Source organism: Pseudopodoces humilis, chromosome 5, assembly GCF_049639895.1.
Source record: "Pseudopodoces humilis isolate 2021_Gansu_Grassland_sample_001 chromosome 5, ASM4963989v1, whole genome shotgun sequence".
Lineage (NCBI taxonomy): Eukaryota > Metazoa > Chordata > Aves > Passeriformes > Paridae > Pseudopodoces > Pseudopodoces humilis.
The window spans coordinates 49,426,464-49,446,745 of NC_142204.1; the positions used below are offsets into that span (position 1 = coordinate 49,426,464).

Here is a 20,282-nt window from a genome sequence, read left to right on the forward strand (position 1 = left end):
ATGTATAGCTCCATGTCAGAAATCTCGTCAATAAAGATTATTCTATTTTCCTAGGATATACCTGAGAGGGGGGAGGACTTCCCAATACTGTGTTTCTTAATACTAAGTTCATTGACCACTAGAGGGATCCCCAAATTCATGTCTTAAAGCAACTGCCTTAGAATTTCCGTCTCCTTCCAGAGAACTTTTCTAGAACTAAGGCTTTGGACATCTTTCTTTGGTTTGGATCATTCATACAAGGATAATGTTTTGTCCTGTGCAAACACAAGTTAAAAGCATACTGAATGAAATCCAGTAACATTACAAATTTGAAACAACCTTATGCTAGGGGAAAAGAGTCAATCACACAGACATAAGCAAAATGAAAGATAACGAGACCTTCAAGACATACAGCCAACAACATAAAGGAACTTGGTAATGAAGCAAAAAGACTTGCATCAGTCTAGAACTAACTTAGTTTATCAACACTACAAAAGCAGAAGTTCTGACTGTATGTGAGGAGACATTTCACCATGGAGCACAGCCAGTCAGTGGAACTGGTTGCTCAGAGAAGTTTTTGAGTCTCCATCTTTAGTGGATTTCAAGACCAGATGGCAACCCAGCCCTATTTTAAAGCAGATGTAGCTTTAAAGAAGCTGACTAGAAACTTTCTGAAATCACTTCTGACCTGAATTACCCTGTGAACCTATGAAGATTACTATAAAAATGGAGAAAGACTATAATCTCCATCTTCAAATTAGTGATTGGTATCTATACATCTCGCTATCTCTACAGGTCTCTATGGATATGTCTATACAGAGACATATACAGATATCTATATTTTAAAGTATGAGCAGAAGTTGATTACAACCTAATAATTTGTAGCAACAAAATTCAAACTTGTTTGCCTAACATGGACACTCACTCCCATGCTTATTTCTTTTCAGTGATAGGTAGCCTTTGACAAACTTCCCATGCCTTTACCTTCGACGTATTTACTATTTACATCTGATTGCAAAACTAGTCCAATCATGCCTGATTTCATTTTAATTTCTCCTGCTCTCAACCTTTTTTTTTTAAATTTTGATACTACTTCACAATTATCTTCTGCTTTTTCAGAGGAAAAATACTAAACAAAAGCCCTAAGGCTACAGAATAGTCTGTTCTCCAAAGAATACGATGTAGTTAACAGCTGTATAGTACTGCAGACATGGTATCTGAAATCAACCCAACAACTCAATGACACTAAAGCTACTAAAAGGATTGCTCCATTTACAAGTAAAACTCAATAAATACAACATTTAAAAGGTCCATCAAATGCACTGCAAGCATTTCATTTCAGGGCTTGATTTTTAGTTTCAAAGGATACAAGCTGTTTCAGGACGGAAACACATGCACTGCTGCACAAAATTGCACCTCTATGTGCAAGAGGGGGCACTGAACCACCCCATGAAAGCAGCGTCCATTTACATGTACGGCCACAGGAGGGAGACAAGAGCATTGGGGAAAACAAACCTTGTTTTCCTAACCCTGAAATGAACCCCCACAACCACAACAGCAAGCTTTAACATGGCAAATCCACTTTCCTGCTTAAGTTGAGGAGAAACTAAACTTATTGGTACATCTCAGTGCAATCTAAAAATGTTCATAGAGAGTATAATGATAATCATCCAGACAGACCTTAAGGATCCTTTCATCATTTTGAGCAACTGCTGTGTTTAGCAGTCTGGCTTGCAGATGACCTTCTTGTCCAAATAACCATTTAGTCTTTTTATATGGTACAATTTGCCACATGACATTTTTCCATATTGAGTATGATACTCAAGTCATAGTAAATTAATAAAATCTTAAAAGGCATATAAGCTATTTATTAATAAAACATCTATGTTTCCTTCCAGTTTTGCAACACCTATATTAAAAGCAGGGCTTCATGCAAATGAAGAGAGATTTTTGTTTGTTTATTTATCTTTAGAGTCACTGAAAATGTTGAGTTGGAAGGGATCCAAAAGGATTATAGAGTCCAACTCCTGGCCCTGGACGTGACAAGCCCAAGAATCACACCACATGGTTGAGAGCACTGTCCAAATGCTTCTTGAGCTCTGTCAAACTTGGTGCTATGACTATTTTCCTGAGCAGCCTGTTCCCATGCCCAACTACCCTCTGGCAGAAGAACCTTTTCCTAATATCCAATGTAAACATCCTTTAACACAGCTTCACGCTCTAAATCTCCCTGCTTTTATATTAAGACTGGAGAAAAAGACAAAAATGGAAGCTTTTTCAGTTTCTAGGGCCATCCAAGACTTACTATGTGATGTGCACACAAAGATACAACCAGAAATTCTTACAGGCTCACTTCACCTTGTGGAAAAAACAGGGAAAAATTTACATCACAAAACAAGCTGAGTAGAACAGACCTACTACCCCAAAGCCTCCTATGCTGGATGATCAGGAGCCATGACAGAACTGGTGATAAAGTTTTATCTCCTTGATGGCAAGCATATAACTCAAAAATGTATTGAACAGCCATTGTTAAACTGAATCTGTGGTGCACAATTCATTGCACTTGACAAATAAACATGCTTATGTTTGGGATCACGATCTCAAGCAAGACAAACTTCACCTTCCTGGAAAATTTCAATAGAGGAAGGAGAGATGTCTCCTATTTACACACAGGTTTCTTTCCACTGGGGAGACATCTATAGAAAATTCACTATTTCAAGTTGGTGGTCTTGACAAGTTTTAAGTGAAGTCTCATAACTGTATATGTGTTTATTAACAAGACCAGTGTATCAATAATACAAAAAAAAATACAGCAGGTAGAAAACAACTTAACCCAGAGTTTAGTCTCCATCTTTTGAGATGCCAAAGCAAGGAAATGATACTGCAAGACACTATTTTAGTCTATTGATCTGTAAACTGTACAATGCTTCAGATAAACAGGAAGCATCTTCAGAAGCTTTTGGAGACAGTTTCCCCACTCCACTGCTGCACATTAAGCCTGGAACTGAGAAATTAAGTGGCAACAGTGTGCTCACAGCAACAGAAGATAATCTATCTGCCCATTTTCTGGCTTAGTGGGATTTAGTGATGAAGTGGGAACCCTATATAACAAGTAATATTGGAAGAACAAACTTCAGTAAAACTTTAGGAAAGCACTACAGGTTAAAAAAGTTTTTTAAAACACACTACTTAAAGATTTCCAGGCCTTAGATAGGGATAAAGCATATAATTTACATTTTGAAGCAAGAGGAAGGTGAATGACATGAGATAAGCAAAACAAATTTCTCAAGGTAGCACTCGCTTAAATGAAGCATTCAGTCTATAGTAGCTCTACAATGGCTGTTCAGAGCAGGTCTCACAATGCCTTCTTGTTTCACCTCGTCATTACTCTGCTTGTTTGACTTTCAAAACCCTTTAGCTAGCACTTATGCTTTGATACACTACATTCTCATCAACAAAACTGTTTTTACAGCCACCAGTACTCAGTTTCCAATTTTGATTCAGCAAAAATATCAGAAGTTATGCTACTGAATCCTTTTCAGAACCGTATCCCCTTGCAAAGAAACCATCTACCTACCCATTCCTACACTCACCTTCTTTCTCTGCATTTCAAAAATCAGTTTCTTTCCCACTCCACACACACTTTACAAATTAGACCCACTCTCTCCAGGTTTTACCACCTCCAGATGACCTGAAATAAAAAAGCCTACTGGTTGCCCTGATGGTGCAACACAGACAGGATAAACATACAACCCTGCCTTACATGAAGGTTAAGCATTCTGTTTTGCATTCACACACATTCCAGCCGGTGGTAGGCAAAAGAGAAGCTTCCCAGAATCATTCTGGTTCTTACATGCTGAGAAATCCAAGTAATGAGAACCTTAGTTCTTCACCTGTGCTAAGCTATCACACAGGAAGTACTTTCACAATAATCTCAATACACTGACAATTCAGATCACTCACAAGGACATCCTGCTTGCTCTAATGAAACAGGTGAAATGGGACTGCAGTGCCACAAAGAGGGGCTGCTTGATCCCTTATCGTCACATAAGGCAATTTATTGTGTTTTATTCTCATTTCTGAACACAGAGCAAGAAGTCCGTGAGAAACAGCAGCTGTTTCCTGAGCAGACCCGATGATGGAGTGGCACGCACATATGCCAAATACTGGAAAGGCAGCTCAAAGGTTTGAGATAACAAGGTCTGGATTTTTCAAGCCTCTGCTTTTATCTAGCACAAGCATGACATTTCTGATTGTCACTTAATTTATCTCTTCATTTGAGAAAGACTACTACTGCAAAAAATGAAAAAGTTACAACCACATCTGCTGGATGCATTAGTAACTCATGTTAGCACAAGGTCTAAAGACAAAAAAAGATAGTAAATAAATATTTGTATATGAAGATCAACCATGCAAAACATACTCTAATTTTATAAATAAAATTTTAAAATTAGAATTCCTACCTCTTGTGTCAGCATTCACACTGTTTTCCCCCAAAGTTTAGCCAAAGGCCTGTCCAAATGCAAAGCTGCAGCTCTGCACTCTCACTTACATTTCCAACACCCAAGACAAAGTTAATAATGCAAAGACCTATTTTTAGGTCTTTGATTTTCTGCATCATTAATAATGCAGATTCCCCTATATTTTAAAGCAGGATGTCTATTCTAACAAAAAGCTATTTGACAACAACAATATGTAATTATTTCAGAGTATGTAGCTTTCTCTTTTCTCATGAACAGTTTCTAGTCTCTCTGATAAGAATAAAAGAATGGTGTTTAAATTCGGTATCAGACATCAGTTGAATTTCAGCAGAACTGTTTCCTCCTTCCTCTTCCTCCTACCATCTATCAGCCCTATACTCACAGTGAGGTTCAGGGCCTTGAGTAATTGAATTCTACTTAGGTAAACCAAAGGCCTTCAATTCTATTCTACTCAGTCTATATATCCCGGGTAATGTCATGAAGGAGATGCGGTATAAAAAATTCTGTTAAATGAAAAACCAGTTGACCTAAACAGCATTTTTTTTTTTCAGCAGGGGCAAGACAGTTTATCCAGGGGTCAGTCCAGAATTTATTTCTTTTTCATGTAAAATAAAATACTTCATCAGACTGTATAACTACAGACATCTCACAATGTACTGCTTCAAACTACCAAGACACAAAGTTGTAACTGAAGAACGATGCTATTACTTGTTTCTACAAGGAGCTTAATCTCTTTAATCAAAATTATTCTAGATTGCAGTGGAATAAATGTATTTTATTACAGAATTTTGTTTTCCACAGGAAACACTCTGTGAAAAGAATATAGCCAGATATCCACAAAAAGTTCAAAAGTAGGATATAAATTTAATTAAAAAATTAATTGATTTAACTGCCATTCCTATGCGGAAGCAACAATATAATTTAGGAAAGACAGAGGACATATTTCTTGCCCTTATATTTCAGTCAAATGAAAAATTAAGATTTTTATTTTTTTCAGCTGAAGAATATATTTACAATTTGATAAAGCTGATCACAGTTTTATTTACTCAGACTAACAATTGTACTAATAGATATAACTGTCTGTATACTAATCTTTTCTTATACAGCAGTGAAATTACAAGAAGTACGTGTTTCATCTTAACCACGATTAACAGCTATGTCTATAAACACATTACATTACACAGAGATAATTAAATTTTGTACTGTATTCACAGACGTGGAGTTTTCAATACCTGCAAGTAAGGTTAGGGTCAGCATTCCTTGATAGAAGCAGTTCGACAGTGTTCAAGATGTTCTCCTCTGAAGCTTGTGCAGTACATGCTGCCATCAACACAGTGTATTTATCTGTTTGGAAATTTGTAGTTAGAGAATTACATATGTAAATGTAAATACCATGCTAATCCAGAAGTTCCTTTTAAAGTCTTCATATTTACTAGAGTTGCTACTGAAATTGTGATACTCTATGATATATGGAAAATGCTAGTAATCTTGTTCTCCTGTCTGTGAAAATCGCTAGAATGACCAGGTACGACAAAGGCACCTGAGGAGAAACTCCAAAAGATAAACATCTATTCCTAATGAAGTTTATAATGGGCTTGAAAGTACTCCAAAGCTACAATAGGAGCTTAACTATAGATGCTTATTTCTCAAAACACATTCCACACCAGTAGATTCACTCCCTGTTACTCCCCTCTAGTAAATGGATGTAAAGGCTGTGATGGACAGAAAAATGGAATGTATTGTGAATACATAGTGACACTGATTTTGGGGAGAACAGAGGCCCATACAAAAGACACTGGAAACGAAAGGGCTTCATGATAGGTCTCAAGGAGGAAGAATTGAATTTATTAACTTACTATGGTCCAGTAGTGGCAGGAGAAGTATTAAAAGTATTGGTTTAGATGGGGATTTAAAGAGCATCTACACAGTCCATAAGGAATACCAGCATATTTACTTCTCCAGCTCTGAAACCAGCTGGGTGCTACATACCACCTTAGCTCACAAATCAAAACTGAACAACTGCTGTTTGCCCACAGAACACAACAGACTTCCTTTCCCATAATTACCATGGTTTCCATAGGGGAAACATAACACCTCAAAGACCTTAGTTAGTTGGCCCCAGAGTCATTTAGAAGACTGCCGTTTGAGTAACTGCCCATTTTGTTTATTGCACAAACTTGTTCACAAGTTCCAACATGCCTTCATCCATTTAAGAAGTATATTAGCTGCACCTACTTCACATCTTATCAAGTGTTACAACATATTTTGTCATTTTCTTGTAGAAATTTTAAGACTGTGTATAATTAAAATCTTCATTCTTCAATGAGGTCAGATTTCACCATATTTAAACATGAAGTTTGTTATGGATGCTATGCCCACTGCTCTCACCACTTCTTGTCCTTCACTTCTACAGCTTAGCTCTACATTTAAATTCACTTGTTTTTTTAATCTACCATCTTTTTATTTTCAACTGCCAATGTAAAAATTACTTGATATGTTGACAAATTTTTACTCAAGATATTAAACCTGATTATCAACTAGAACATGACTGGAAAGATGGTAGGACTTTAAATAAAGCACTGTCAATCTGGGAATGGTATTTGGGAGGAACCTACAGTTGTATTTATATTCATTATCTCAGTCAATGATAAAGACTGGGAAATTAATTTCTGTTAGTCTACCTATAGCTCATACATATGAGCAAGAGACAAAAGGGAAGAAACACCTTGGAATTCTTAGATTTCTCTTTTACAGACAATAATTGCTAAAAGATTGCAAAAAAAGATAACTTTATGTTCAGGCTAGATGAAAACTCCAGTAATTCTGGTGAAATTATTCCTCAAGGATGCAACATTTTGAACCTATCACACAGCGAATGATATATTAGTTCTTGTCAACTACCAAAAAGGGTAAAATTAAGTAACTAGTCATAAAGAATGATTGAAGAGTGACTCAAGGTGATTAACAGTATAGCTGTTTATTAGAATTATAAGCGATAAAGGGTAATTATTATAGGATCACTTGTATGATTGCCTGCTGACGTAAAAAATAGCAGGAGGGCGGTGAGATTTAGTACCCCCTTAGGATAGCACAGCTTTACTGAACATACGTGGTCTGACCCAAATCAATGACTTACAAGACTGCTCCTGGTTTGTAAGGAGCTCTGCTGCCCACATGCCCTGGTTACAGTTTCCCTACACAGTCTAACAGGGAAGCAAACCAAGAAACCTGATCCTAGCGAGGTGCCGCTTTAGGCAAAGGCAGCTGATCACACAAATGAAAAAATGCCATGCATTTGGTTACCTGGTCAGCCTAAACTACTGCCCATAGCAGTTTCTGACCCATTTATAGCTTTCTACAGCCATAAACTAGGAGCAGGTACGAGCTGCAGGCAGACACATCTAAGTTCTCTGAAACTGGCTACAAGGACAGTAAATAGAAGAAGTCATGACTGCTTTTGGTGTAGGCAATTTACTCTAATCTCATAATCTGATCAAGTGCTAAGAGGTTAGAAAAAATTTTCAGAGCCAGATTTGCACCTTCATTTCAGTCTACTACTACTACTGGAAATACTAGCAAGTTACTGGAAAGTATGATGACTGCTCTTACGTACTTGGCAGTACTGTGAGATAAATATGTGTTGCAGTGCAATGGAAGTGACTGAAAATAACCACAATTTCAGTAGGAAAAAAGTTATTATTAGGCCAATAAAATTGACAGAGGAACTGATACTACTTAGAAGCTACACTGAACTCCTGCAGAAAAAGGTGATCTAGTAACACACTGAAGAAAAGTTTTCTTAATAGAAAATAGAAAAATTGCACTCTAGTTTTAGATTAGTCTACATTAGTGTCCCATGAACTGGAAAGCTATTCATGTTATTTGAGATGCTACCTGGATTCTGCATATACATAGTTCACAAGAGGATCAAACACAGCTAATTTTACCCACACAACTTTATACTACAATTTTTGAGCAAGTACTTTCCAAACACTTTTTAAAAAAATACTTGGGATCTGGGAGGTGTGGGGGAAAATGGAATTCAGAGAGAAAGAACAAGAAAATTAATCAAGCAATTCCAGATCAATTCCAAGAACAGTTTTTACTTTAAAACTACTACTTTTCCTTCAGAACTGTGAAATGTAGAGTGAGTCTCAGTTCCACTGTGAACTTTTGATTTTTTTTTCCCTACACCTGTAAACAAGAGAATAAGAATAGGGACAATGTCTGGTACTGAGCATTACCAGCCAGTATTTTTCATTCCCATCTCACCTATTTCAAAACATGCATTAGCACCTCTGTCCAGAAGAAGACGTACTACTGCAAAGTTAGCTACGCTGGCTGCACACATCAGGGGAGTCCATCCAAACTGAAAGCTAGTTTCTATGCTGATACCTGTCAAAATTAAAGAAATTAAAATCAAGAAACTGCATCACAACAAACATGCTTTTTATAAAACTTATTCTCAATGTGTATCATTACAAAGGTTACACTGGTTTGCATTTAGTACAAGGGAGAGCAATCTCTTTTGACATTTTCTTTTTTTTAATACAGCTTCATTCAGAACACCAGAAAACAACTCTTAAAACTGACATCAATGTAGCCCAGTTTTTAATCCAAGCAGTTAAGTACCACAGAAAGACTACATTAAAAACCTCAAACATTTAGCTGCAAAAGCAATTTTGATAAGCACAAAGAATCAGTTTTCTCTACTTCTGTGCAATAGCTTTCTTCCATCAAAATGAAGAAATTTGACTCTTGCCAAGCCAAGAAGACTGCTGTGGAAGCAAACTGCTTGTCAGGCAATGAGGATCACAACATCTAGGGTTTCCTGCTTCACAGCTCCTTTTATTCTCTGTCCTGCAAGACAGTTATCAAGCAGATTTGTGTTCATTACTACCAAAATATTATCACCATAATAAGAAGAAATAGGAGACTATGCAAGGTTCAAACACAATCACCAGAATTGTTTGTTACTCTTTATAATAGCCACAATGACTAAAATGGCTAGAAAGCATACCTGCCAGATAGCCCAACTCTCCCAAATGCACCAAGAACCAAGTACCAGACTGAGATACTTGTCTGACAACTTTCTAATAAAAACCTCTATGCATTTTTCAATCCTTCAACAAATATTACTTCCTCTAGAAAAGTTTCCATCATTTGGTTCCATGTTAGTACTACAGTGACCATAGATAATTAAAAATACTTCTTTAGGAAAAAACACTCGAAAAAAACACCCAAAATTGTCCTAAGAAATTTGTGACATTTATTATTAAAAATTATTTTCACACACTAGGCACCCTCCCATTCCTGTTGTTTACTATTACTTCAAATTCCCTGAACTGGCTTACGAAAGATGAGGTGAGCTCCAGCACTCATTCAAAGATACAAGTGGAACAAACTGTTGAAGGAAAATGGGAGATCTGACTGTAGTTATATCTTTAATCAGCCTAACCTGTCATGAAGTCATAACTTTTAATTCCATTTTTGGAAACAGAACACATGAATTATATACTGTTAAGTATTTTACTCCTAAAGCAAACCAAAATGTCCAAATCATCTTTGAAGGTGCTACTTGCTTGCATTACTTTTTGTGACACGTACTTTGGGAACTTTTTCCTATGTTGCTATTTAACCAAAGTGGTAAGGAAAAACATTGTGCTTGTCCATCTCCTAAAGAAGTTCTGTGAAACTGCCTCGGCATCAAAAATACTAACTACAGTAACATCTAAGCAAGCCAGAAGACAACACAGTCTCACTCTACCTGAAGGAACAGCCCCAACTGTTGCTAGGAAATCCACTTCCAACACAAACCTTGAGTTTGGCTGACTGCTGGTACTGAGCTTCCTACAAGCTCTACCAAACACATACTAAAGGTACTTCTGGAGGCAAAGATTTAATGTGAGCACAGATGCCCTGAAGGACAATGTGACCTTTCTTCAGAAAGGTCATCATAATAGGTACTGTGCTCTACTGCTTTGTAGAACAGGACTGGATGGATCAGAATTTACTGTTTTCCATTTTAAGAAAATTATGTATTATTTTATAATACTGCCTTATTCCTTTCAGAAGACAGGAAACTAGACTATATGAATCCTCAGCCTGAACCTCTGCTCTTACAGAAACCTATTATCATCTTCCAACAGCACAAAATTGTCCTCTGTGCAGCAGGCACCAGCACAGAAAGTGAACTATTGCTGTTTGACTGCAATACAATAATTTAAACTGGGTGGTGTAGCAAAACAATTAAGCAATCTGATGCACAGACATCTACCATAAATAAGAATTTCTCAAACCAAGACAGACATATTTCATGCTTGTACTGTGCTTCTTGTGTTTCAGTCCATGCAGTAGTTTTGCTTAATTTAAAAAGAAAACCATTCCCTCATTGTGGTGAGAAACAGTTGGCTTCTAAAAGGGCAAATAATGTCATTGTTTCAAAACTCAGAAAAGCCCATTGCTAACCAAGAAACTACTTTCTTCCCTAAGACAGATTTTCCTCACAGAACAAGCTCTTGGTTACTATATTCTCCTTGCTTGCTGAAGCAGAACTTCCTGACAATTATCACTAGGCAAGTCAATTCAGCTATGCAGTTTCTGATTGCCCTGGATGCTTCAATAAGTGATCCAATCTTCCTAACACTGATTAACAAACACATTAAAGACAAATACTGAGTAACACAACAGGGGAAAAGGCTTTCAGTGTTAAAACAGACTACTTTTTAGTGAGAAATGCCACAAAAAGCCTGTTAGACCTTTTAGAATCACAAAATCTTTGTTCAGTTGATGTTGCCAGGACAGCAGTATTACACAGGGCACATACCAGACACTTAACAGTGCTGTGAAGGGGAGAAAAAAAAAAAAAAAAGAAAAAGAAAAAAGAGGAAAAGGAATTTCCAAACCAGAGGAACATTAAAATAAAAAAGGCTAGCCTCCCCTTTTTACCCCGTGCTGTACAACCTTCAACAGCAAAGACCACCCACTGAATTCTCCCCTTCAATTTAAACCACCCCTAATTCAGTATTTGTAATTGGTATTTGCGTGTTAAAGATGCATCTGAAAACAAAGAAACACCTTATTTCATAGCTCAAACATTATATTTTTCTCAATTTCAAGGGCTCCTGACTGACAAAAGAAACGTAAATTAGAAGGAATGTGAATCTGAGTCACTGAAAAAGTAATTTAATCTTTCAAGATGCGTTGAGTGCATGTAGGAACATGTGAATGTTATCAGTAAAGGATATAATGTCTTGTTTTAAATGAGAAAGTTTAGTATTCTTGATGTCAATAAAAAATATTCAACTTTGTAACTGACTTTCCCCACCTGAGTTTAAGAGATCTTCAATTAATGACACATCACCACGAAACAGGGCCTTCTTTAATGCCTCATTTTTCTCTGCCTGCAACATTTGATCCAACTGCTAGATAAACAAAGAAAAATTAAGTCAAAATCTGGGGAGTATTTCAAGGCAAAAACAATATAGCTTGGTTTTAGTATAAAAGCATTAATAACCTCTGAAAGGACATAGCACAGAAGAGGGTAAAAAGCAAGGTAAAACTTTTGTTGCTCCATCTCTGTAGATCTTTTCAGGGTCTGCTATAAAGCCTAAGTTTTAAAATCATTTTTTCTGAGAAGTTCCATTCTCTGAAAATGGAAATATCTTCTTTCTCAAAAGACCTGCTATCCTCCCACGCTGCTCTCAATTTTACGTACCATAATTTGATTTCAATTAAGATTCTTTTTCATCTTATGACACTAGAAAAACTTTGCAATGCATTTATGTACTTTTAACTTTTTTTTTTTTTTTTACATTTCACATATTGTGAAGTACAGCTATCAGAGATGAAAGTTTGAGCTTGAGTCAAGTGACTTCAGTGACTGTCTGGCCTAACAGCACAAGTCCACTGCTGTGAACAGTCATCCTAATTCTGTGGTGGCAGAGGCATTTGTGGTGCTGCATCATAAACATTCTGGCTGAAAAAAGCACTGACCAAAAGACTAGCTTATGCATCAGACAGTTGCCCAATTTAAGTTGCTTTCAAAAGCATCATAGATTTGTTCTCCATTAAAGATGCAGATGCAGCTGAAGATTGCTTCTGGAGCTGTATCAAGCGTAGAAAACATTTACATACACTGGGACGCAGAAGACTAATTATTCACTAGTTTCCTTAGACAGAAGTGGGTATGAAAAACAGTTGTCTTTTATCATAAGTTTTTAATTCCCAACATTATAACTTAGACATACACAATTTTTACAGCACATTGTGGCCCATCTTTCCAGTAACTTTTGCAAAAACTAACAAAAGTGTCTAGAGAACCAAAGGGGAGAAAGAAAAATAGAACAATTTGGCCCTATTTTTATTCTACTCAGACAACAATTTTCAAACAATGCACATCTTTGGATAGGAGCATCTATTTAAAGATCAAGGCCTCTTAAACACTGGCTATAACCTTCAGCTTAATACCTCTAGAATTCAGTTGTACTTCCATTTTTCAATTCTAGTCATGAGACAAACCCACAGTTAAAAACCCTCACAGAATCTACTTCACACCGATGGATACTTCACACCTGTTAGATGCAATAAAACTACTGAAATCTTCCAGTTAGCAAGGAACAGTCTCGAGAGACTTAAGATATAAAACAGCTTTACAGGCCCCCGGCCACTTTCAAATTTACTCTCATGCTGAAATATGATTAGGACTAGAGTCCACTACCTAAGGGAAGAGCTTTTAAATAAACATTAAGAGCTTAGAAAGTAAGATAAACTCAGGTAATGAGATAAACTTCTACAATTCAGGACTCATTTACAGGACTGAGGGTACACCAGCACGACCCTGGTAGGAAACAGCCTAAGAGAAAACACCAGCCGCATCCTCCCCTGGCTGCCACCGCGCTCCGCTCCCCCTCACGGCTCCAAGCCGAGGCCGCCCCCCAGCCCGAGACCGCGCGGCCCGAGGTGCAGGGAGACTCAGCCCCACCAGCGGCTCCTGCCGCACGACGCCAATGTCCCAATCGCCGTCGTCGCTGTCGCTGCCCTCGTCGCCGCCCGCCACGACGCGGGACGAGTACACCACGGCGGCCATGACGCCTTACCGCGCGCGCGTGGCCTCAGCGCGGGCGGTCACGTGGCCGAGGCGGCCGCTTTCCCGCGCTCCTGCGCTCCGCCCCCGGCCCCGCCCCCGGGCTCTGAGGGGAGCGCCATGGGCGGGAGCTCCGGCGGGAGCGGGGGAAAGGCCGGGCAGCTCCGGGCCGGGTACGAGGGAGCGGTGACAGCGGTGCTGTAAGCACGTGGGACTGTGACACCGCCGCTTTGTGGGTGCTAGGAGACGCAGCAAAGCCGCGTGTGAAGTTATGTCTGTAGATCTGTGGCTGGTTTGTATGTGTGGATTCAAGGTAAAAGATACGGGTTCCTCTCTTTAATTGCTGACGTCATGAACATGCTGTTTCCGCGCCATCTCCCCTAGCAGCAGCCAGTGACGTCACTTGTGTCACACGCAGTGTCAGAGAGGGCCACGGCGGTGGGGACACTCGCGTGGGAAAGCTGAACAGCAGCCGCACTTAATGAGCCAGACTTTGGACCTCCAGCCTGGCTGCGTAGGGCATTGCTTTAAATTTCAGAGCTGTGGTTAGAGTTCTTTCTGATGACCGATAATGATGTCTCATCCATCACAAGGCTCGTGTGAAACTCTCTGAAGAACAAATGAGGAATGACGTTCTGTATTTTATTCACAGGCATCATTGCTCCTTGAGCTTATCGTAGATCTTTCTCCTGGTTGAAATGAAATTGATCATCTGCTGACAGAAGAGGAGTTCAAAATGATAAGTGTAGTCCTTATGCCCATCACACTGTAAAAATGTAATTTTGGCATGTTAATTTTAACAAAAAATTACCCTCGTCTTGATCAGAAGATGGCTATGAAGGTTTTCTTATTTATTTATTTGAATTTTTTGCTTAACTTTTGTTTCTTAACGCAATGCAATGTGTAAGGCAACTTTTTCTATGTTGAGATTTGCGGGTTAGCTAGAGTTATGCTTAGAACATAATAAGTGCTATAAAAGTTGCACTTATTAAAAAAGAAAACTGCATGGTCTGTATATTTCAATTGTGCCTGCCTGACACTTTTAAAAGCTGCATTTTCTGGATTTTATTTGCTTGTCTGTTAAATATAACAGCCTGCTTGCATTAAAGTATAATGAAAATCAGATTATTAACCACAAGGAACTCTGGTGTAAGAACTAAGTGAACATTTTAAATGAACTCCCATGAGAGAAACTTCTACTTCTGGAAACTTGATGGAAATGCAAACCTCCTTCTTTTCACACAGCCTCCCTAGAGCAAAGGTTGCTAAAACTGACTCAACTGTAATACCTGCTTCTATATAAAGGCTTAGGTTTATATGCTTATTTTGGATTTACCTGTATACACTAAATCTCTTTTTAAAATATTTTAGTAATGAAGAAATAATGTTTACTATGTGTAATAATCAAATGGTTTTGTAGCTATGTCAGTTCTTATAAAATTGTAACTTTTATTCTGGGGTGAATAGTGGTCTGAATATTTCTTATTTTCTGCAGAGGAAAAGTAGTATTTATGCCTTTTTTTGTGTAGCTTCTGTGTATCTGTATTGAATCTACCAGTACTCAACTTTATAATAACCACAACCGGAATCAAGCTTCCATGTCATTATTCATTTGGCTTATCTGTGTTACAGAAGATGGATTTCTAGTATAACTTATATCTCCAGAGACTAAACTCTAAAGACAACTGAGTGTGACATTCTACAACTGACATCACATGTTCCAAGAGAGTTATTTCTAACTGGTGCTGCTACTTTGAATAAATTCATTACCTTTAATACACTACCAATTGTTTAGTATTTGACAAATGTGATTTATTTGTACTGGTTTAGGTTTCTGATTTGGAGATGCTTGGTTTGTGATTTTTTTCTTTTTCTCTGCATTATAAACCATCCAAATTAAAATGTCACAACAGATGCTTGAAATGCAACATGCATGCTGTTGCTTTCTCAAAGGGCACCACTCTAGGAAAGGTAATTTTCAGTAACAAGCCTGATAGTACCTAGTGTCAAAAGAAAAAATCCCAACTCCTTTCAAAGGTTCACAGTGTAGAAGAGCCTTGCAGCCAGTGTACCCAAAAGCTGTTTCAAATCTGAACAAGACAATCATGCAGAAGCTGATAGCAGGTGATGTTTCCTTTTGTGTTTGCTTGGTACTGTAAATCAGACATTATTGTTGATGTAGACTCGCCTAATTCTTTTTCGCATTCTTCTTACTCCTGCTTATTTTGTGGCCTTGAAGTCTGTCTTCATTTTTCAGCTAGGCAGACTTATTTTGGTAAGTCCTGGCTGTCATCCATATTTGCCAAATATCAATGTGTTTTTACTTATTCCTATAGGAACACTTCCCAACATCTTTTCCTTGTTGCTGTGCAGTATTCATTTTACATGCAAGAGGTAATTATAGAAAGGTTCAAACTGGGAAAATTGTAAGAGATCCTCATTCTCAGAGAGGTTTAGCCACTCTGGATCTACAGAATTGACAAATTACCAGCAAATATTCAGCTGGGAGATGGTGAACTAACAGCTGTACAAACTCCATGGTTAAGAGCAGTACATCCAGTAATTTGCAAAATTTGAAAAAAGTCCCATAAAATAGCACAAGTGATTGCAATTCAACAGGCAACATTCTTTAAACAAATGGGAAACAAGGTAGTTTACATTGTGCTGGATGAATTTTCAGCTGATTTGTAAATAGCTGTATCATCCTTTAAGGTATTTCAAGTAAAAAGATGGATACTTAGTCTCTAAAAAGCACTTAAGTGGTCTATATTCTTTCTGTGATCTGAATTCACCCTTAGTGTTGAATCAGTTTTAGTTTTTCCATCCTGAAATTTTGTTATGAGATGCTGCACTGCAGCATATTGAGTTGTTCATGATTATTTCAGTCATCATTCTAACAGTCTTAAAAAGATAGAAAGCACTTAATTTTATCTGTTTTGCTTATAATTAATTTTTACAACATTTTTACAACTCTTTTCTTCCTGTTCACTTTACCAAATCTATCTGGATGGTACCAGATGTAAAACTTTCAACCTGCTGCCAAACACATGAATATAAATTGCATACCAACAGTTTTCTGTTTGCAAAATTTGTTTTCTGGTAGAAGCATTGAACCATTGTCAAAATTCCCCTTACTTAGTGGGGAAATCATGGATATGATGTAAACCTGAATCCTCTTGTAAAAATATCTCTTATTATGACAGTAATGAATAAAAAAACCTAGAACAAGAATTAGGATTTTGAAGATACTTCCTTTTAGTGTCACTCAGCCACTATTTTTAGCTTTTTTCCATGTAACCTAGAAGCTTTGGTCTGCGTAGCCAGTCCATGTCAGAATGATTCCTGATATTACTAGATGCAACCTCTCTATTAAAAATTCCTCATTCCTCCACTATCTCTGCTCTGTTCTATGCTGTTTCGTCCCCTTAATCTTAACTGGCACTACTCCCACTTCGTTATCATGGTGAGTACCTTCTTGTTTCAGCCTGTTGACTCTGCTGGTACTCAGGCAACCACTTGTAATAGTATTGCCTGTCTCTTAGAAACTCAAATGTTTGAATTTTCTAAAGGCAGTTTTTAATGATCAAGTGCTGCTTTGAGCTTTCTACACCATTCACCTTTCATTCTGATATCTCACTTTGACTCACCACTTTTATCAAGATTAAAGATTATCCACATATTTCAGTATATTCATATATGTAATATTTTTATTGGTTGTCACATTCTTATTTTGCTTTAACCAATTCAAAAGGAATATGGCTTCTTGGAAAAGGGACTGATTTTGAATCAAAAGCTGGTTTTGCTTTATCATGTTTGGTGGTTTGTGTTTTCTTCTTCTTTTGTTAGCAAAGCATACAATCTAATTGTCACTTCTTTATACTGAATGGCCTTGCTATCATAGGTTTACCACAGGATGTTAAGTCTTTGGTTATCTCTTACAGCTGCTGGGGCTGTTCACCAGTAGTCTCTGGGCATTGTGAAACTCCCACACATATATTGTCTTCTGGACTTGTTTTGTTAGAGTTTTTTTTAAGTTAGGATGGTGTTTTATATTATGATCTATGATTCTAGCTTTCCAAAGTGATACTAGTAAGTTAGAGCTCCTAAAATCTCAGTTTCTCTTCTGAGAGGAACTGTTCAGCCCCTCACTGAATTCCTGTGATTGCTAACTGGACTTTGCTACCAATTCCTTTAGTCTCATCCATCTCTTCCAGCAAAGTCAGCATCTCCTTTACATCTGTTTTAAGATCTTCTCTTCAAGAGTAATTGTGATACTGTCCACATCCCCAGTGGTATAAACTAAAATTGTTATAAATGCCAATATTTGAATCTTGAGAACATGCTGTGTGGGAAAACCATTCTAAGATGTTGTACTGTTTTCTAGCTGTCCTATACTTGCATTATTATTCTACTTTCCAAACTTAAGTGCGAAAGTGTCTACCTATGGAAGAGACTTTTATGATAATTTGAGCTATTCTGTCACAGCTGGTCCAAGTAACAGGAGACCATAACTCTTCCTTATTGAGCGTGTGGGAGCAGGTATGCACTGGGGATGCCCTGATTGTCTTTGGTTGACAACAGACTGAACATGACCAAGCAGTGGCCAAGAAAGCCAGTGGAATTCTGGCTTGGATCAGAAATAATGTGGCCAGCAGGACCAGGGCAATGATTATCCCTCTGTATTTGGCACTGGTGAGGCCTCAAATCCCATGTTTGGTCTTGGCCCCTCACTACAAGAAAGACATTGTGGTGCTAAGGGCAACAAAGCTGGTGAAGGATCTGGGGCAGAAATCTTGTAAGAAGTGGCTGAGGGAACTGTGGTTGCTTAGCATGAAAAAAAGGAGGCTCAGGGGAGACTTAATTGCTTTCTACAACTGTTTCACAAGAGGTTGTAATGAGGTGAGGTTCAATCTCTTCTCCCTTGTAACAAGTGATAGGATGAGAGGAAGTAGCCTCAAGTTGCACCAGGGAAGCTTTAGGTTAGATATTAGGAAAGATTTCTTCACTGAAAAGGTGGGAAATCTTTGGAACAGGCTGCCCAGGGAAGTGGTAGAAACACCATTTTGGTAGTGTTCAAAAGGCATGTGGATGTGGTATTTGGTAAAATGGTTTAGTGGTAAACACAGTGGTGCTTTGCTAATGGTTGGACTCAGTGATCTTTTCCAAATGTAAAAATTCTATGATTCTAAAGCAATGATTATTGAGCTTATATTAAAAGGTTCCTTCCCTCTAGTAAATCCCTAAAATTTAAATGGCCACAGTCCAGCCTTCTGTGTGCTCATATAGAATCATGTTTTCACATAAGATCCTGTAAATGTATCTGCAGCTTTTTCTCCCTAAGTCTCTAACCACTGACATAACTTCTTGATTCAAGTTGGTGTTGCCATAGATATAGCAGTTCTCTTGTTACAAAAACCTCGTTAGTTTCAGTGCATGAAATCAACAGGCACTAGTATAATAAAAACTATACCTTCTGTGCAACTGGTGCAGTAAAATACTTAGCAGTTCCTATCTACTTTGATACTGTAAAATTCCCTGAGTCCTATATAATCCTATATACCAGAACTGTCAAGGCTATTGAAGGTAGCTCCTTCTTTCTTAATGTAGCTATATAAGCTGCCACCAGCTGTTTGATCTAGATTTCTTTCTCATAATGCTTACCTGCAAAGCTTACCTTGCACTAAAGTTTTGGAAACCAAATTGCCTATGAGGCATTGCAATAATTGAATTTACCTCTGTCCCATATAGTTATTTTCTGTGTTGTTTCTTGAAACACCCATTTCTTTAACCAGGTTATCTAAACTCATCATGGAATGTATCTGAAATCCAGATGTATATGGGGGAAAAATGGACCATATGGCTTGCACTAAAGAGGCATGCTCATAGGTTTCCTTGTCCACATCAGCCAATTGTAACAAACCTCCAGTTAATCCTCTGGCTAACTTCCTGCAAAATCTCCATATGCTCCTTTGGCAGCAAGCTCTTATTGGACATTTCAAGTGGAGAGGACAGGCAAATATTCCTACAAACCTGCTTCATAATTTGCTAGTATCTCTACTTAAATAATTCATGGTGTAATAGAATTAACTTGCGGGAGTGACACTGATGGGATTCTTATTATTGTCAGCATCTAGAAGAGCAGACAAAAGACAGCGTGCTTTAAACAAGATTTTCCTGGTACATGGAAATTTCAACTGGGTGTCAGGATATCTAACCTCTGATTCTGAGTTTAGGAGAGTCCTTGGGAAATGAATGGTTCTAGCTAGCATCTTTTTTTGTTTGTTCGGTTTGGTTTTCTGTTTGTTAGACTTACTTGGCTTCTGTTATCTGGAATGGGATGGACAGATTTAGATGAAGTGACAACACAATTAAAGTATCATAATGCTGTGGAGAAAAAAATAAAAAGGAATTTGGTGTGTTTGTTTATTTTTCTTCATAATGTTCACATATTTACTACACAGGTTTTCAAATTGTTTATATTATAGTTCTTTCTAGGCTTTGGATTTTTCAATTTCAATTACAGTCAAGCACTGTATATGCAAATAGTAAAAATAAATCAGAAGACTTCAGCAGAGATACAAATACGCTGCTCTATTACCTGGCCTGTTTTCCCATTTATTCCCACTTTTAACCATCCTTTTTCCATTCCAGCTCTGAAGAACAAGGCATACTATTCCACTCCCTCCTTTACATGAGAGATTTTACTGCTTCTACAGTTGATCTTGCTTAGTTTTACC

At 37.7% G+C, this 20,282-nt stretch overlaps 1 protein-coding gene across 1 annotated transcript in view; it reads right to left on the bottom strand.

The window, feature by feature from the left end:
- ASZ1 (ankyrin repeat, SAM and basic leucine zipper domain containing 1) overlaps positions 1-13,578 on the bottom strand; it is a 34,901-nt gene extending 21,323 nt beyond the window's left edge. The window contains exons 1-4 of the mRNA XM_005519243.3: positions 13,444-13,578; positions 11,788-11,884; positions 8,733-8,855; positions 5,693-5,804 (exon numbers count right to left, since the gene is read on the bottom strand). Of these exons, the coding sequence (XP_005519300.1) occupies positions 5,693-5,804; positions 8,733-8,855; positions 11,788-11,884; positions 13,444-13,548 (437 nt within the window). The 5' untranslated portion in view covers positions 13,549-13,578. The remainder of the gene's footprint in view (positions 1-5,692; positions 5,805-8,732; positions 8,856-11,787; positions 11,885-13,443) is intronic.
- Positions 13,579-20,282: the final 6,704 nt, after the last annotated feature.